Genomic DNA, 15164 nt, shown 5'->3' with positions numbered 1-15164 from the left:
GTACTTCGCCATACATATCTCCCTCTCCTCCTCCCGCCCTCCCCGCCACATCTGCGCGCACAAAACAATGTGCCATGTTGCGGTTTGTCTCCCGCCGCTCCCCGCTCCTCTCCCGTCCTATCCCTCTCCGTCCACTCCTCCACCCCACCTCCGCGCCGTACCCCTCACGGCTTATCCTCAAGCCTGAATACGTCTTGGCCTTCGCCTCTCCCGCCCGGGACTTCCGCCGAGATCCTGGGCCATCTGCACCGTCGACTTCTACGCTTCGAGGCGCGCCGCGCTACTCCGGACGCGTTGGAAGCAATGGCTTCCTCGCAGGATCTCCGTTCTTGCCCACTGTGTATCCATGCAGTACGGGTTCACCGATAGCACATGTTCGTGGCTTCCACTCGACGCCAAGGAGGGAAATCAATCCAATACCCATCCTCGCGGCGGTGCTGAAGGTGAGTACGAACCACCCCTCCCGTGCGCCCTTTGTACTGACCTCGTTCTCTGCTTCATTGACCCTTTATCCGCCCCTTCTGAATCGCGATCCGCCTCAATTTCCCCATGCCCGCTCCGTCGACCCCAGTCGTCTGCGGCGCTAGAATTTGCTAGGATGGTCGCGCGCGTCGGGCTGACGTTCGTGCCGCTCCTCCTCCTCGGGAACTTGCGGTCCAAGAAGATACTGCAGCATAGCGACAAGTTTCAGGGCCATCCCAACTGGGAGGAGAAGAAGGCCAAGATAGAGCGCAATCTGCGCACGCGGACTATATGGTTCCATATCCTGGTCCTTACGCCCATCCTCCTCTACTGGGCGACTATCGTCGCCAGTTTGGAACGCACACCACTGACAGGAAGGTGAGGATCCACTTGTCACGAGCTGCTCATTGTGGTCTTTCACGTATACATCCGTATGGCTCGCGTTCATACCGTTCATTTTGTTGTTCAAACCGTTGTTTATGACCATCCCGATACACGAATGCATGCTGACCCTTCCCGCGCCGCACAGATGGCGAGTCATTTTGCTGTCCCCCGAAGAAGAAGATGAGATCGCTGCGCAACTCGCGGGACCGGGCTGGTACCGCGCCGTGGGTGAGATCCTCACCGCAGGAGGCGCCTCCCCCCAGATCATCCCTCCCTCCGACTGGCGTCTGCAGTGGGTGCGCGACACGCTGCGCCGGCTCGAAAGTGTGATCCCCACCCTCGCGCGCGAGCAGGAGCTTTGCCCGGACTGGATGGATTGCGGGCCAGATGACATTCCTCTGCCTCCCCCCGCCGACTACCCGCTGCGGCCACGTCCACGCGCGTCCGAGCAGCTGCACCGGTTCGCTGAGATGTCGTGCGCAAGGAGATACCCCCCTGCCGCACATGCGATCGCGGGACCGCCGTACTCGCTGCTCTTGGTCGACCGCCCTGACTCATCGAACGCGTTCTCGTATGGGTTCGGGCCGGACGGAGGCGGGGGCATCGTCGTGTTCTCTGGATTCATTGACGAGGTGCTCTCGAAGTATCCTCCACAAGCTCCGCCAGAGCCCCCGCCACAGTCGTTCTGGGCGCGGCTGTTTGGGATCAGACCAGCCGCGCCGCCACACCCCATTCCTAGTCCAGAACAGACTGCAGAGCTTGCGACGCTGTTGGCGCATGAGCTCGCGCATCTTGTCCTTAGCCACCACATTGAGACGCTCTCGTCGGGCTCCATCGTCTGGCCGAGTGTCATGTCCATCGTCACCGACGCTCTGCGTGCCTTTTTGTTCCCCTTCACCATGCTCTGTAAGTATTGGGTTTCTGTGATTTTTGATTGTCCGTCCATGTCGCGTGTAGCATAGGCTGACCCGAGCCTCCAGTTGGTCCATTCATTAACGACGCCCTCGCTGGCATGTGGAAGGTCGGCGCGGGCGAGATCTCGCAGCTGCAGGAGTACTGCACTAGCCAGAAGCAAGAGGTCGAGGCGGACGTCGTCTCCATCAGGTGCGAATTCCTTAACCCTCATCATCCTGCCCCCCCCCCTCCCCCCTTCCATTCCGTCCCGTCTTCCCATCTCACCTTACTCACCACCCTCAACAAAAACACTCACTGTACTATGTACTCTGCACAGGTTGCTCGCCCATGCCGGCTTCGACCCGCGGCAGGCCGTCCGCTTCTGGGAGCACCGCGGGGACACGCCGCAGACGGCGGAGTGCTCCCCGGCGCGCGCGGAGGTGGAGGTCGAGCACGAGACGAACGGGGCGGTCGCGATGGCCCGCCGGCTCGTCGGGGAGACGCATCCGGTGCACGAGGTGCGCGTGGCGAAGCTCAAGGAGGAGCTCGACCGCTGGGAGAAGGTGCGGCAGGCGGCGCGTGCGGCGAGGGACAAGGAGCGCGCGCGAGCCCCGGCGAGCTCATGAGGCCTTCAGGAGACATTGAGTTGGGCAACAAAGCGGAGGAGGCGGAGATGGGGACGCAAACGTATATATGTAGGTATCGTATGGCTTGGGTTACGGGTATTCATGGCGGTGGCCGCAGGGGAAGTACTAGTGCTGTATATATTATGCCGCGGACCGTCCGTCGCACATCTCTTAGACTCACCACGCTCGTTTGTTTTGCTCATAGCTACTAGTTCGTCATCGTGCTTGTCGGCTCTCGTCTATCTTATTGTAGTACTAGCTAGGATGTGTAGTAGTCGGTAGGTAGTTCTGCAGAATCCAACACCTCTCTCACTTTCTCTTGCTGTCGGTTGTGTGGACGTGGTCGGAGGATTCATGCGAGGCGAACCTATGGGCAGGCCCGGTGGAGGAGTCCACTTGCCTCCCCCTCAATCCGGACGGTACTCGCATCTTGCACGGTGGAAACATGGGTATGCCACCTGAGACCGCGCCCACGAACAGAAGAGATGGCGGCAAATGCGAGGTGTTCGTCGGCGATCGACCTGGTTCCTTGCGTACCTGTACGTGTCAGCAATCACGTCGCAGGGGTTGATACAATCGAGAGGTCTATGGAGACTCCGCGAGTCTGCAGGGGAGTGTAGATTTAGTGATTGCTGTGGTGTCAATGACAAGTGGTACAAGACCGGAGAATGATATAGAGCATAAATACTAGCGATACAAGGAGCAAGGAACGAATATTAGAGGACGAACAAGGAGAGCACGAACGCGAATAAATGAAGGGACGAACAAACGAGCGACATAACTTACAACGTCTCAGACCAGCCTCCATGATGGCACGGCACCTCGTACAATTCTAGCAGCGTAGCGGCAGTCCGGATGGGACCGCGTCCCCCCTTCAAACTTCGGGCCTGGCGACAAAGCTCACCATCCGCTCCAGACCCTGCGCTACGAACGCCTGCACCATCCTCGCCTCCATCAGCTCATAGACCTCTATCGGCAACTGTCTGCCCGGGAAGACCGGGTTGACCCCGTCGGCCGCGTCTCTCACGCCCGCGCTCACCACGACACTCTTCAGGGGTGCCGCACGCGCGATCCGCGCTGACGCCTCAGCGAGACGCGTCCACGGCACCTCCTGCGATGTCACAGCATCCTTGCATGTGATGGCGAACGTGAGGGAGTGCAGCGCGGGCACCGAGAGTCGCGAGAGAAGGAAGAGTGTGTATGGGATCGTCACGGCACGTCCCGTGTGGAAGTCCACGGTGAGGGAAGTGAGGAAGGGAAGTGGGGTCATGACGGGGTGCGACCAGTCGTCTGGAGTGACGGCGTGGTCCCACCCGACGCGTAGGTTGCGCAAGGTCGGCGCAAGGGCCGCGAGGAGGAGGGAGAGAGGGGTAAAATGCTGCCATTCGACGCGCCAGAAGGTGGCGGTGTGTATGGAGCGGTGGAGGCCTTGGGAAATGAGCCATCTGGGCACCTTGAGGTTGTCTCTGGTACTGGTGAATACGACGACCTCGAGCTCGGGGATGGCCACGTCTTGTGGGACAGGCGTATGCTGGCTCTGAGATGTCTCCCATTCTTGTATCCAGGCGATGTTGAGACACTTCATACGGGGGTAGGAGAAGAAGAGCTCAGTGAAGGCGTCGAAGCTGGTGAGGGCGCAAGCGTAGAGGGTGAGCTGGGTGACGGTAGTGAGGCAGCCAAAGACACATCGGACAAGGTCAACATCGATGGTTATCAGGGCTAGGTCGAGCTTGGTGAGATTGCCAAGGATGTGGGAGAAGGAGGCGGGGGTTGCGCGGAGCCACTTGTCGAGGGTGATGCCGTGAAGGCGGTCGAGCGAGAAGAAGCCAAATGCGCCTTCAATCTCCATGTTGACTACGTGTGCGCCCAGGGATGGGTTGGACTCGAGGAGACGGGTGAAGGCATCGCAAGTAGACCAGTCGATGTAGATGGAGCGGAAGAGGTGATGCTGGGCCCGGGGTCGCCAGTTGCGGGCTGCGAGGGAGCACTGGCGGAGAGACGGCTTGTCATCGTAAAGACAGTCGAGTATGCAGTCCCAGAGCTCCGGGGGGAGGATGTCGATGAGGGCTGGGGTCATCTCTGGTGGAGGACGTGAGTATATGCGCTCGTCAGACGATGCAACGAGTCGGGCTCACCGCTGCAGGGTCCGCCCAAAGAGACTGCGAGCTTCATAAGCCTCTGTGCTGCGCTGGGCGTCGAGGAGGCGAGGAAGATGGGGGTGAGAGAGAGAGGAGAGGGCTGGATGATGGAGGGAGCATCCTGGAGGCACTGCCCGTCCCTTCGACGCCTTCTTCGATGCCCGCCCAGCGTGACGGGGCCGCGATCGTCACGCGTAACGGCCGTGACGGGACGCGTTCTGAGCAGCCGGAGTCCGGGCCGCGTCTCTCTCTGCGCCAAGACCCGCCATGACCAGGACCTCCTCTTTTGTGAACGTCGCACTTCTCGCTATTGTCCGCCGGGTTTGGGGTCGCCATGGGTGCGCGCGTCGATCTATGCGGGAGGTCCGTCCTTGACAATGGAAGCCGTGCCTCCGGTGACATATCAAAGTCCCAAATTGGGCTCTCTCCTTCACATTATCGACGCAGACGAGGATCTGAGCTTACTTATAAGCCGTTCAGCGTTCGCCATATCCTCGCTCGCTGCTTGCCTTGCCCACAACCACCACCATGTCGTGCTCCCTCTGTCGCCTTCCGTTCACCCCGAGCACCCACTCCGTGGCCCCTCGCTGGCCTCCACAGGGCGTGCTCACCGACAAACAGCTCCTCTACATGAAGCACGCATTTGGCGTGGGCCAGTACGTGTTTGGCCTTGCCGTTGACCTCGTCAACATGGGTATGTCTTGCGTGTCTCAGAAATCTGCACCTGCCCGAACCACCCTTTTCCCCCAGACAACAACAACTTTATAATCAACAACAGTCCGATGATCGTCAACATAGTCTGGGAGACTGCTGGGAAAACAGTACGTGACCACTAACCACCAGTGCCACTCGTCTCTGACTTCTTTTGTCCCAGTTCATAGCCTTCCATCCTCACTGTGCCATCATTCTACGCCATCACCTCGGTTATTCGGACAACGCCCCACAGAACTTCATCGAACTCGCCCTTCTTGAGCAAATAGTTGGCCCCACTATGGACGGCGTTCACGCCGGTAGGCTCAAAGATATTAATTATGAGACTGTCCTCGGCGGGGGCGACCAGAAGCGCGTCGACATCGAGTCCCTCTGGTCGAAAGAGGGCGACGAACGCCCCGACTTTGACTGGCTAACATGGCAACGCCGAGGCCTTGACTGGACCGCAGTCCGACCCGATGTGTACGTTCTCATCTTCGTGTGCTACTTCCAGCGCATATACTCAAGGTGCACTTCTTCTCTGCAGCTTCCCGCGCTTCCGGCCCAAGGTGGCCCCCACACGCATCTCCTCGCTCGGACCTATTCCCAAGTCGACAGAGGATATCATAACCACCCAACCACTTGACATCCTCCACGTCCTCCTACCTTACCTCGATCCCAGGTCCTTCGTTAGCCTCATGTCTACGTGCCGCACCCTCCGTCACCACGCACTCACGACCTTCCAATCGCAAGCACGCACGCAAGTGCTCAGGCTAGGGTGGGCTGTTCCGACAAAGATGGAATATGCCGGATTCGTGAAGCGTAATCCTCCAGCCAGCTCTCCACCGACTCCGACAACACCTACAAGCACACAGGAGCCAGGTAAAGCCCCTGGCGAAGCTTCCCCCGGGCCTGCAAAGACTGCCCCGACGAACGCACCCGACCTGTCGCTCGTCACCATGGCGCACGCGAAGCATTCCCCCGTAGACGGTGACTGGTACCTCTATCTCTCGCAAGTCCATCGCACACAGGCGATGCGGTCTCGACGGTGGGTGTGGGCCCTGGCGGAGGAGCTGACGCGTGTGTACCGGAAGAAGCGAGCCGAAGGGCCCTACGAGGATGTCGTGGATGCAGACGGAGAGCGGACGAAGAGCCCCGCGTGGATGGAATTTGCAAAGATGGTGAAGGAGCAGCTCGCCATGCGCGCGATGATCACTGCTCCGACTGGGCCTAATGGAAAGGCGATGAGCTGGTGAGCTTCCTTGAGTGTTTTGTTGGTTGTCTCAGTCGTCCATTCGCAAGCTTCGAGAGTCTTTCGTCTCCTCGGATGGTGGCAAGACGTGTACCAGTTGTATTAATATCGCCGCGACCGCACTGTACTAGTATCCTGTGATCCAAGCATGTGTGACAATGACATAATGCCTCCATTCATAGGCGTATGTTCAGAGAGACTCGCGTCTGCGCGAACTTGAGACCTCCAACGGCCTCTAGGCTAGTGGCTGAAGGCGTGACAAACCGGTCGTCACATGTTAATATGCGACGCGTTATGCGGTTCCTGCCCGCGTCCGGACTCTATCTTCTCCCATCTCAGACTCCGTCTCTTTTGTGAACGCGGCTTGTGGCTATTGTACGCCATGACCAGTGTTGCCATGGACAGAACAGTCAGGATTTTCATTTTGCCTTCCGGGTGGATCGACGCCCGCGACCAGACAATCGAACACATGCCTTTCCAAGTAGAGCATTACATTGTGCCCCAAAATGGCCCCCCTTCTTCCTCCTCCTGACCGAGAAGCTTGCCATAGTATGCCTATAAGTCCTCTATCGTCCGCAATCGCCTCATGTCCTCTCGCTGCTCACCTTACCTCCGACCATCATGTCCTGCTCCCTCTGTCGCCTCCCCTTCACTGTTAGCAGCTCCTCCATAAGCCCACAACCACCCCCGCCGGGCATTCTCACCGAGAAGCAATTTCTCTACATGAAGCATGCGGTAGGCATGGGCGAGCACACCCCCGGGCTCGTCGTCGACATGGTTAATCTGAGTGAGTCTACCTTTACTTCTACTCTGTCTACAGACATTGATCGCGCCTCTTGTTAGACAACAACACCTTTACCGTTAACAACAGCACTATGCTCATCAACATAATTTGGGAGACCAACGATACAACAGTGCGTCTCCGGCGTTCATTGCTCTATGGTGCGACTTTGACATCACTCCCGTCCCAGTTCGTAGCTTTGCATCCTCACTGCGCTACCATTCTGCGCCACCACCTCGGCTACACGACGAACTCTCCCGAACACCTCATCGAGCTCTCCCTCCTTGATAAGATCGTCGGCCCCACCATGGGCGGCGTCCATGCCGGCAGGTTTAAAGACATCAACTACGAGGGTATCCTAGGAAAGGGCGATAAGAATCGCGTCGACATCGAGTCGTTCTGGTCGAAAGACGGCAACGAGTGCCCCGGATTTGACTGGCTAGGATGGCAGCGTCGCGGTCTCGACTGGACCGCCGCTCGTCCTGACGTGTACGTTATCGGCCATCGCAAACCTTAGAAGCAGTAGCATTGAACTGATATCACCCGATCCTCCCGTTCTTCTGCTTCAGGTTCCCGCGCTTCCGGCCCCAGGTTGCCCCGACACGCATCTCCTCACTTGGACTTATTCCTCAGTCGACAGAGGACATCATAACCACTCAGCCGCTTGACGTCCTCCACGTCCTCCTACCCTACCTCGACCCCAAGTCCTTCGTCAACCTCCTTTCTACGTGCCGCACCCTCCGTCACCACGCACTGACGACCTTCCAGCCGCAAGCACGCACGCAAGTGCTCAAGCTGGGGTGGGCTGTTCCAACCGAGGTGGAATATGCCTCATTCGTGAGGCGCAACCCGCCACCTCCTGCCGCCACCTCTCCGACGTCCTCTTCAACAGAGACTAGCCCTCCATCATGCGACAAGCCGAGCGAAGCTGATGCCGCCAGTGCCACCCCCAGGCCGGAGACGTCCGACACGCCCCCCGAGCCCGCAAAAGACCAGCCCGACTTCTCCCTCGTCACCATGGCGCACGCAGCGCACTCGCCCGCAGACGCGGACTGGTACCTCTACCTCTCGCAAGTGCACCGCTCGCAGGGCATGCGCGCGCGGCGGTGGGTGTGGGCGCTCGCGGAGGAGGTGACGCGCGTGTACCACAAGAAGCGGGCGGCGGGGCCGTACGCGCCTGTTGTGGACGCGGACGGGAAGGAGACGAAGAGCCCCAAGTGGAAGGCGTATGCGCAGCATGTGCAGCAGCCTCTCATGATGCGCCCGTTTATGACTGGCGCGGTGGGCCCCGCGAAGGGCGGCGCGAAGCGGTTCACTTGGTGAGTGGTGTGCGGCGTTTTCGTCGCGCGCTATGCCACTGGCGTGTGGTCGGTTTCCCCTGAAGGTCTGTTTTTGTCGCCCAATGTTGTATCAGTTGTACTACCACCCTTGTGTCCGATATACTGCCCATGTAGCTCATACTTGTCGCGCCGTCGTTCTGTAGCAGGAAACAATCATCGCTTGTAACAATGTCAGTACTTCGACACGATCGTCATGCCTGGGTTTCATCGAATGGTAGCATGCATCGTGGACCCTCCTCAACGGTTAGCGAGTTTCCTTCTCGCTCACCGGCCGGGATTGGATGTACAGTCATCCACCGCTCCTTGAGACACCACCGCTCCTTGAGACAAACGCTTACACCGGTTGGAAATCCTGCTGTAAATTAGCCAAAAAATGCCCAATAGATCGGACATTGTACGCGGCTCACTGAAAAATTGTTCCGGTAGCATTCGGAGACATAGTTGCGCAGTTATTCCGTTATGATATGTCGCAAACTGACCCTCCGGACAAACTTTGTTGATTTGTGCATGGCGATTACAGTGCCTCCCATGCCGGAGAGGTCTAACTTGCATGTAATATGTGTTTAGAGATGTTTCTGATTGTTAGTGGTGCAGTAGAATTCGTTGTCCCAAAGACCGGATTGCCGGGCATTTAGGGACATGGCACGCGTAGCACGTGACCTAATACGCGGTCGCGTCGCGCGTTCAGCTTGGCTTCGATCTTAGCTCTCCTCCTGTCTCTTTCCAATGAAGCGTGACCTCGTCGAAGATATACATGCATTCCCACCAGGGCTCACTGTTCAGGGGAACTTTTGAGCAGTGCTCTGGGCCGGCAACATTGTACTCTTTCTACCCTCAGTCTCATGGTCGGGAAAAGCGACTCCCGAGCCCTACAGCGCCGTAAATACCTTGACCGCCATGCTCAGCTTATGAATACTGCTGTGTCCCTCTACCGGAAAAACTCCGAGCTACCAAAATCTCAACAACAAAGCCTCAGGACTGTTTGTACTGAGGTCTCCACTGCACACCATGACGAGACCGGCGAGTGGATTCCCCTTGACAAGAGTACCCTCCGCCGTCTATCTGCGGATCCGTCCTACCAGACCCTGGGTCAGTTCAATGAGGAGAAGGGTTGGCTGTTGGAGGCTGAGGCAAACCATGTTGTCGAATATGTGATCCAGCTTGCAGACCGGGGCTTCCCACTCAGCCACCGCCGGCTCAAGGAAGTGGTGGATGACCTTCTACAGAAGCGATTAGGACCCGACTTTCCTGGGGTTGGGCAGAACTGGACAGAACGCTTTGTCAGAAAGCATCACACCCGCTTGGGCACATATTGGTCTCGGTCTCTGGAGTCGAAGCGTGGTCGTGCTGTCAATCCGACTACGCACCATGCCTGGTTTGACATTTTGGAGGCTACCATCAGGGAGAATGGGATTGAGCCGGATTGCATTTATGGCTCTGATGAGGTCGGCTTCTCCACCTCTCTGGGACAGAAGGAGCGGGTGATTGGTGGGAAGGGAAAGACAGTCCAGCATCAGGTCCGGGATGGGAATCGCGAAAACATCACAGTCATTCCGACCATCTGTGCGGACGGAACCGCTATTCCACCACTTGTCATCTTCAAGGGAAAGGCGTTCCAGGTGAAATGGTCACAAGATAATCCACTTAATGCCTCGTAAGTGTGTCCAAATCTGTTTATTCCTCTCACTCATAATCTACGACAGGATAGGGTACTCGCAGAAGGGGTGGACGGACGGCGAAATTGGCATTGAGTGGATCAAGCACTTCGACCTACGCACGAAGGCCAAAGCACGCGGTCGGCCACGGCTTCTCCTAGTTGATGGCCACAACTCACATTATACCCTCGCCTTTCTCCTCTATGCAATAGCGGCTCACATACTTGTCCTATGCTATGGGTCACACACAACGCACGTCTACCAGGGACTCGATGTGGTCGTGTTCGGGATACTGAAAACCTTCTGGAGGGAGGAACGTGATCGTTGGGAGCGTGAAGGAAACCGTAAGGTGACAAAAGAAAACTTCATTGTCATCTATAGCCGTGCCTGGATCCGTACGGCGACACCAGAGGTCATCAAGTCTGCCTTTGAGAAGACGGGGGTCTGGCCACTGAATCGCAACCGCATCTCTGCGAAGGCAATGGCGCCGAGCCGGGAAACGTCCTACTGTGGTTCCCTATTGTTCACGCCCCCCTCGCCAGTCCGTGCAATTGCGCAGGCTCTCAGCCAGGCTCGGAGCAGCCAGAAGCGGCGACGCGCAGATAGCACCTCAAGCTCTTGTAGCTCGCATGCGGGAGAGGATGAGAATATCGATCCATTGCTCCGAAAACTTACTCAACATACTCAGGATGCCATATCATCCAGTTCTGTCGCATTCCTCTCTTCATCCTCACCCATCCAATCTACGTCCCGCCTCCCTGACTTCAACCATCCTCCAGTCTCACCCATTCCACCCCTCCAGCTCCTCAAACCGGTGACGGAAAACGAGCGCATCTTGACAGAGCGCTTGAACGCAATGCAGGCGGAGTTGTCATCCCACTGCACAACCATCAATGAGCAGCGTGCGATGATTCTTCTCCAATCCGAGTATGTTGACTCCGTTCGGCATCAGCTGGCGACGTCGGAGCAGATGAAGGCGAAGCCAGCAGGCCGTGGAAGACTGAATGCGGACGGTATGCCGAAGGTGCTTACTGGGGACGAGTTTGTTGCCAAGGTGAAGGAGCACGAGGCCGCTCAGGCATCCGCGGCTACTGAAAAAGTCGAGCGGCGACTGGAGCGTGAGCAGAGAGCAAAGGAGATGGAAGAGTGGAAGAGACAGGAAGCAGAGCGAAAGAAGAAGAACACTGCGATCACGGCACACTTTGAAGCAGCCGTAGAGGAGTGGAGGGCTGAACAGCAGCTGGCTCGAGACGAGAGGAGGAGACCAAGATGGAAGAAGCCGGAGAAGAAGGAGTACCGCCTGTTGCCGAAGATCTCCAAGCCACCAGCACGAAAGAGAGCGAAGCAGGCCGAGGACAATGAGGACGAGGAGGAGGTGTCGAGTAGCGCTGAGGAGTAACCCGCGTGGGAGAGGCTGACATGCTCGCCGAATAAGGAAATTCTGGCTGTCTCAAGGACCGGTGGACGCACTTTCTTGACATCTTACTGTTCAGTTCTCCCGCACTCATATCTTGACGGACCCTCGCAAAATTTATTCAGGTGGTACTACAGATATATACAAACACGTCGAAGGTGCTTCTAGGCTTTACTGAACAGATGCAGCCAAGTTATCGGCTCTCACAATTTGGTGTCTCAAGGAGCGGTGGATGACTGTATAATATGCAACCTCTCCCTTGAGCTGAGAAACCGTCCATCATGGTGGTCCTTCGAATCTTGTCCACCCTCTTAATTGCGTTTGTCGCCACCCACGTTGTGGCCGCCACGGGCAGCGCCTTGAGGGATCCGATCCCACCAGGGGAATGTCCGAGCGGCGCGCTCTATTGCAGCGACTACGCGGCTTGCGGGACGGACTGCTCCTGCGTGCCATTCTACGTCGGTGCCCACGACGGGGTGAGCACACCAACTTTTCGCTCTCCTCTCTCCGTGAAACGCAACTGACGACCCCGACGGCGATTCCAGTTCTGTGTCAATACCGTGTGCCTCGATCGTAGCTACACGAGCAATGAGGACTGCTGTTCCCATTTCTCTTGCAATGCCGATGGAGTGAGTGGCCTATAATATATCAGTACCTAGTACTGGCACTGGGCCCACCGACATAGTGGAACGAACGTACTGACTAACATGTATCAGCAGAAATGCGCGTTCGACCCACCCCAGTATCCACCGCAGTAGTAGAAAGGGCGACTTGGAACCGTGTTGCAGAGCTTGGCCGATAGTGAAAACGGTGGTCGTTTTTGGACAATATGCGCGTTTGAACCGAGCAATAGCTAGAATTACAACGTAGTAGTACAGCATGATTCATGGTGCATATCGATTCCGGGCGCATGCCAATATCCAAACGTACCACACATATCCGCGCGTCAAGACTGGGATCCAAGGAGAGGCAAGCCCGCCGCCTTGAGGTCGGCGTTGATCTGGTCAAGGTGATTGACGAATTGTCCCTTGAGGTTGTCCCACATCTTCGGCTCGTGCTCTGGGAAATTCTCATGAGAAGCACATCATCGTTGACTGACTGTTATGCTCTTACCATGCAACTTCCCGGTCCTCTTCATTGCGTAGTCGGTGATGGTGACTTGCATGCTCGACTCGAACATGAAGGCTTGTAGAAAGAAGAGTCAGCATGAGGACGGCCGTCTTCCCAAGCTGTAATGGACTCACCAAGCGTTCCCTCGTGGACCCTCATAGGTGGGAGTTCGGCCTCGGTGGCCTTCTTGAACTCGTCATACGACACTTGGCAATGAACAATACGATTAGTGACATTTTTCTTCTGAAGACAGAGGCAGACGTACCTCCGTGAGGGCAGAAGCCATTCTCAAAACTGAATCCTCCGGGAGCAAACTCGTCGCTGCGTCCTCCATAATCGCCGTAGATCAGACCCATCATCTCGCTCGCGCAATTACGGTGGTAGTACTGTGTTGCACGCACAATGTCAGTTCGTCAATTCATGCAGAGGAGACAACAACTGACAGGTGGCCTGAATGTACCGGTCGCAACGTCCCATCGCCCGCTGAAGATCAGGAAGTCGGCAAGCGGGGCTCCGGGTGTCTTTGACTTCGCCGTGAGGATGCAGAAGATCGATGGGTCGATATGGTCTCTCTGAATGCTGCCGACGTGAACGAACTTCTCCATGGCGTACTTGTAAGGCACATAGCTGTCATGAAGCCCAGGAGTGAGATCCTGGGCTCCACAAGATAGAAGAGATGGACGCACTTTCCGTGCCATGCCACTACGTCGAACGGCGTGTGCTCTTGCTTGCAAGAGAAGAGCTTCCCGCCGACCTTATAGACGACTGCACACTAATGAGTTGTTGAAGTAATACAGCACGCCGACAGTTTGTATACACGCACCTTCCCAAGGAGATTGATCGAGATCGAAGCTAGCAACCGGACTCTCAAAGTCTCTCGGATTCGCGAGACCGTGTGTACCCAGAGGCCCCAGGTCCGGGAGCTCGAAGTGCGAGCCAAAGATCTCAAGGATGTCTGCGCCACTTTGTCAATGGTACACACGAAACCTCTTGAGACAAAGGTGCTCACATCCGCGACTTGGTCCATCCGGCAGACCGACCTTGAACTTGATACCCCTCTGAACGACGACCAGCTCACCTGGCCGAGCCATCAATCTGATGGAGGATACCAGGTTAGCATCAACTTGCGACTGCAGGCACCCGAGCAGGTACGTACTTCCCGAACTCGGTCTGGATATCCAACCGGCCCTGCTGCGGGAGAATGAGGAAGTCGCCATCGCTGTTCACAAACGCCCGCTTTCCCATGGACTCGTTGGCTGCGAAGATGTGCACGGCGAGCCCCTCACGCAGAGTGGGGTCGCCGTTCCCCGCAAGCGTCTTCAGACCAGAGACGAAGTCGATCTTCGAATCCGATGGGATGTCGAAAGGGTACCAAGCGAGCTGTGTGGGGCTGAAGTGCACCTTCGGGTTCAGGGGTAGGAAACAGGACTCGAGCTGCACCAACGAGATCAGTGGCTACCTGCGTGAATTGCGGGCTAGATGACATACATCGGGGTTATCGGGCAACTCGGTGAACCCTTGATGTGCGACTGAAGGGCGGATGCGGTAAAGCCATCTGTCAAGAAGTTAGACCACCATCCGGATGCACTACGTAGGACATGCCTACTCACGCGGATTGGTTCTCGCGACGAGGAGTAACGAACGGAGTGCCGTTCAGCTATATGCATAACACAAGTCAGACATGGCATTAAGCTAGACGTATTGAAAGCCACAAACCGATTCGGTGTAGAGGTCATACTTCGCTTTCTGGGGATTGTTCTGGGCGACTGGCAGCGTGCCTGGTCTGGCCGTTTATCTGTTAGCACACAGCATCTTGGGAATGATAATTCAAGACATACGTACATGGCTTCAGACGCAAAACGGTTCCCGAAACCGACTTGGTATACGTAGGGATCCCGCTCTTGGGGAGCAACGGAGAACGTGTGCTGAGCACTGGCCCCGAAAGTACTCTTCCCGCTGAAGTGTTAGCGTGACGAACAAGGGTATGCCGTAGACTGATGGCGTTACATACCATTAGCGACTTTATGGCTCCGGCAGGGCTTGAGGGTGTAGTTAGAGCTTGTGCGAGCTGATGGATATCATGGGTACTTCAGACGGCGAGGTATATATCATAGCGGCCTCCACCGCGTCAGCCAGAATACTTCATGCTGAATAGAATATCCTTCAGGGCATCCGAAACCTTGACTGCTTCGTGACACCCAGCATTACGCTGCGAGCGGCGGGCCAGCCACTCTTCCAGGATGGATGTTCTCAGGGGGTGTCTCTCCATTCGCTTGTACAGAGGCGACTACGCCGCCTAGGTCGTCCACGCACCGATAACCGCGCGCACAGAAGCCATCCGGAGCACATATCCGGCCATCGTTGACGAAAATGGCCCCCGGAGGATCCTCCGCAGGAGTGCTTACCGGCAGTTAGCGC

General features: G+C 56.9%; 8 protein-coding genes across 8 annotated transcripts; 5 read left to right on the top strand and 3 right to left on the bottom strand.

Annotated features, from left to right (window-relative positions):
• The first annotated feature begins 324 nt into the window (after positions 1-324).
• On the top strand, positions 325-2686 carry L226DRAFT_534917 (uncharacterized protein). Its single transcript, XM_067680778.1, has 5 exons — positions 325-443; positions 504-840; positions 992-1752; positions 1827-1950; positions 2078-2686. The coding sequence occupies exons 2-5, from the start codon at positions 599-601 to the stop codon at positions 2364-2366; spliced, it is 1416 nt and encodes a 471-aa protein (XP_067535269.1). The 5' UTR covers positions 325-443; positions 504-598; the 3' UTR covers positions 2367-2686.
• Positions 2687-2970: 284 nt separating this feature from the next.
• L226DRAFT_508122 (uncharacterized protein) lies at positions 2971-4609 on the bottom strand. Its single transcript, XM_067678166.1, has 2 exons — positions 4502-4609; positions 2971-4445 (listed from the first exon to the last, which is right to left on the bottom strand). Exons 1-2 carry the CDS (start codon positions 4536-4538, stop codon positions 3241-3243), a joined length of 1242 nt encoding a protein of 413 aa, XP_067535268.1. The 5' UTR covers positions 4539-4609; the 3' UTR covers positions 2971-3240.
• A 423-nt stretch (positions 4610-5032) lies between these two features.
• On the top strand, positions 5033-6450 carry L226DRAFT_570993 (uncharacterized protein; the record flags this gene model as incomplete). The annotated part of the gene is made up of 4 exons (XM_067684500.1): positions 5033-5198; positions 5255-5325; positions 5379-5677; positions 5742-6450. The coding sequence occupies 4 exons, from the start codon at positions 5033-5035 to the stop codon at positions 6448-6450; spliced, it is 1245 nt and encodes a 414-aa protein (XP_067535267.1).
• A 348-nt stretch (positions 6451-6798) lies between these two features.
• L226DRAFT_534915 (uncharacterized protein) lies at positions 6799-8923 on the top strand. The gene is made up of 4 exons (XM_067680777.1): positions 6799-7233; positions 7290-7360; positions 7418-7716; positions 7797-8923. The coding sequence occupies exons 1-4, from the start codon at positions 7068-7070 to the stop codon at positions 8548-8550; spliced, it is 1290 nt and encodes a 429-aa protein (XP_067535266.1). The 5' UTR covers positions 6799-7067; the 3' UTR covers positions 8551-8923.
• Positions 8924-9979: 1056 nt separating this feature from the next.
• Positions 9980-10769, top strand: L226DRAFT_439961 (CENP-B protein; the record flags this gene model as incomplete). The annotated part of the gene is made up of 2 exons (XM_067674808.1): positions 9980-10194; positions 10271-10769. Coding segments are annotated over 2 exons (714 nt in total), but the record flags the coding sequence as incomplete, so codon positions are not given.
• A 255-nt stretch (positions 10770-11024) lies between these two features.
• Positions 11025-12112, top strand: L226DRAFT_560390 (uncharacterized protein). The gene is made up of 2 exons (XM_067683362.1): positions 11025-11794; positions 11860-12112. The coding sequence occupies exon 1, from the start codon at positions 11079-11081 to the stop codon at positions 11619-11621; it is 543 nt and encodes a 180-aa protein (XP_067535264.1). The 5' UTR covers positions 11025-11078; the 3' UTR covers positions 11622-11794; positions 11860-12112.
• On the bottom strand, positions 11826-12405 carry L226DRAFT_62429 (uncharacterized protein). The gene is made up of 2 exons (XM_067687112.1): positions 12344-12405; positions 11826-12274 (listed from the first exon to the last, which is right to left on the bottom strand). Exon 2 carries the CDS (start codon positions 12242-12244, stop codon positions 11948-11950), a length of 297 nt encoding a protein of 98 aa, XP_067535263.1. The 5' UTR covers positions 12245-12274; positions 12344-12405; the 3' UTR covers positions 11826-11947.
• On the bottom strand, positions 12406-14994 carry L226DRAFT_62428 (homogentisate 1,2-dioxygenase). Its single transcript, XM_067687111.1, has 14 exons — positions 14758-14994; positions 14589-14695; positions 14463-14529; positions 14357-14403; positions 14235-14301; positions 13903-14180; positions 13756-13841; positions 13570-13701; positions 13433-13511; positions 13190-13373; positions 13012-13132; positions 12881-12952; positions 12750-12821; positions 12406-12695 (listed from the first exon to the last, which is right to left on the bottom strand). Exons 1-14 carry the CDS (start codon positions 14758-14760, stop codon positions 12583-12585), a joined length of 1428 nt encoding a protein of 475 aa, XP_067535262.1. The 5' UTR covers positions 14761-14994; the 3' UTR covers positions 12406-12582.
• Between the last annotated feature and the right edge of the window lie 170 nt (positions 14995-15164).

This window comes from Lentinus tigrinus (genome assembly GCF_003813185.1).
Source record: "Lentinus tigrinus ALCF2SS1-7 unplaced genomic scaffold L226scaffold_12, whole genome shotgun sequence".
In the NCBI taxonomy this organism is placed as follows: Eukaryota; Fungi; Basidiomycota; class Agaricomycetes; order Polyporales; family Polyporaceae; genus Lentinus; species Lentinus tigrinus.
This window is presented reverse-complemented; position numbering and strand designations above follow the sequence as displayed.

Excerpts from the sequence above, each read along its gene's own strand:
- L226DRAFT_534917 (XM_067680778.1), top strand. The coding sequence starts at position 599 with ATGGTCGCGCGCGTCGGGCTGACGTTCGTGCCGCTCCTCCTCCTCGGG. Across the intron at positions 841-991 it reads CGCACACCACTGACAGGAAG|ATGGCGAGTCATTTTGCTGT; the intron begins GTGAGGATCCAC and ends CGCGCCGCACAG. Across the intron at positions 1,753-1,826 it reads GTTCCCCTTCACCATGCTCT|TTGGTCCATTCATTAACGAC; the intron begins GTAAGTATTGGG and ends CCGAGCCTCCAG.
- L226DRAFT_508122 (XM_067678166.1), bottom strand. The coding sequence starts at position 4,538 with ATGAAGCTCGCAGTCTCTTTGGGCGGACCCTGCAGCG. Across the intron at positions 4,446-4,501 it reads TTTGGGCGGACCCTGCAGCG|AGATGACCCCAGCCCTCATC; the intron begins GTGAGCCCGACT and ends GTCCTCCACCAG.
- L226DRAFT_534915 (XM_067680777.1), top strand. The coding sequence starts at position 7,068 with ATGTCCTGCTCCCTCTGTCGCCTCCCCTTCACTGTTAGCAGCTCCTCC. Across the intron at positions 7,361-7,417 it reads GGGAGACCAACGATACAACA|TTCGTAGCTTTGCATCCTCA; the intron begins GTGCGTCTCCGG and ends CTCCCGTCCCAG. Across the intron at positions 7,717-7,796 it reads ACCGCCGCTCGTCCTGACGT|GTTCCCGCGCTTCCGGCCCC; the intron begins GTACGTTATCGG and ends CTTCTGCTTCAG.
- L226DRAFT_560390 (XM_067683362.1), top strand. The coding sequence starts at position 11,079 with ATGCAGGCGGAGTTGTCATCCCACTGCACAACCATCAATGAGCAGCGT.
- L226DRAFT_62429 (XM_067687112.1), bottom strand. The coding sequence starts at position 12,244 with ATGGGAACAGCAGTCCTCATTGCTCGTGTAGCTACGATCGAGGCACAC.
- L226DRAFT_62428 (XM_067687111.1), bottom strand. Across the intron at positions 14,404-14,462 it reads ATGACCTCTACACCGAATCG|CTGAACGGCACTCCGTTCGT; the intron begins GTTTGTGGCTTT and ends TTATGCATATAG. Across the intron at positions 13,374-13,432 it reads GTAGTGGCATGGCACGGAAA|CTATGTGCCTTACAAGTACG; the intron begins GTGCGTCCATCT and ends GCTTCATGACAG.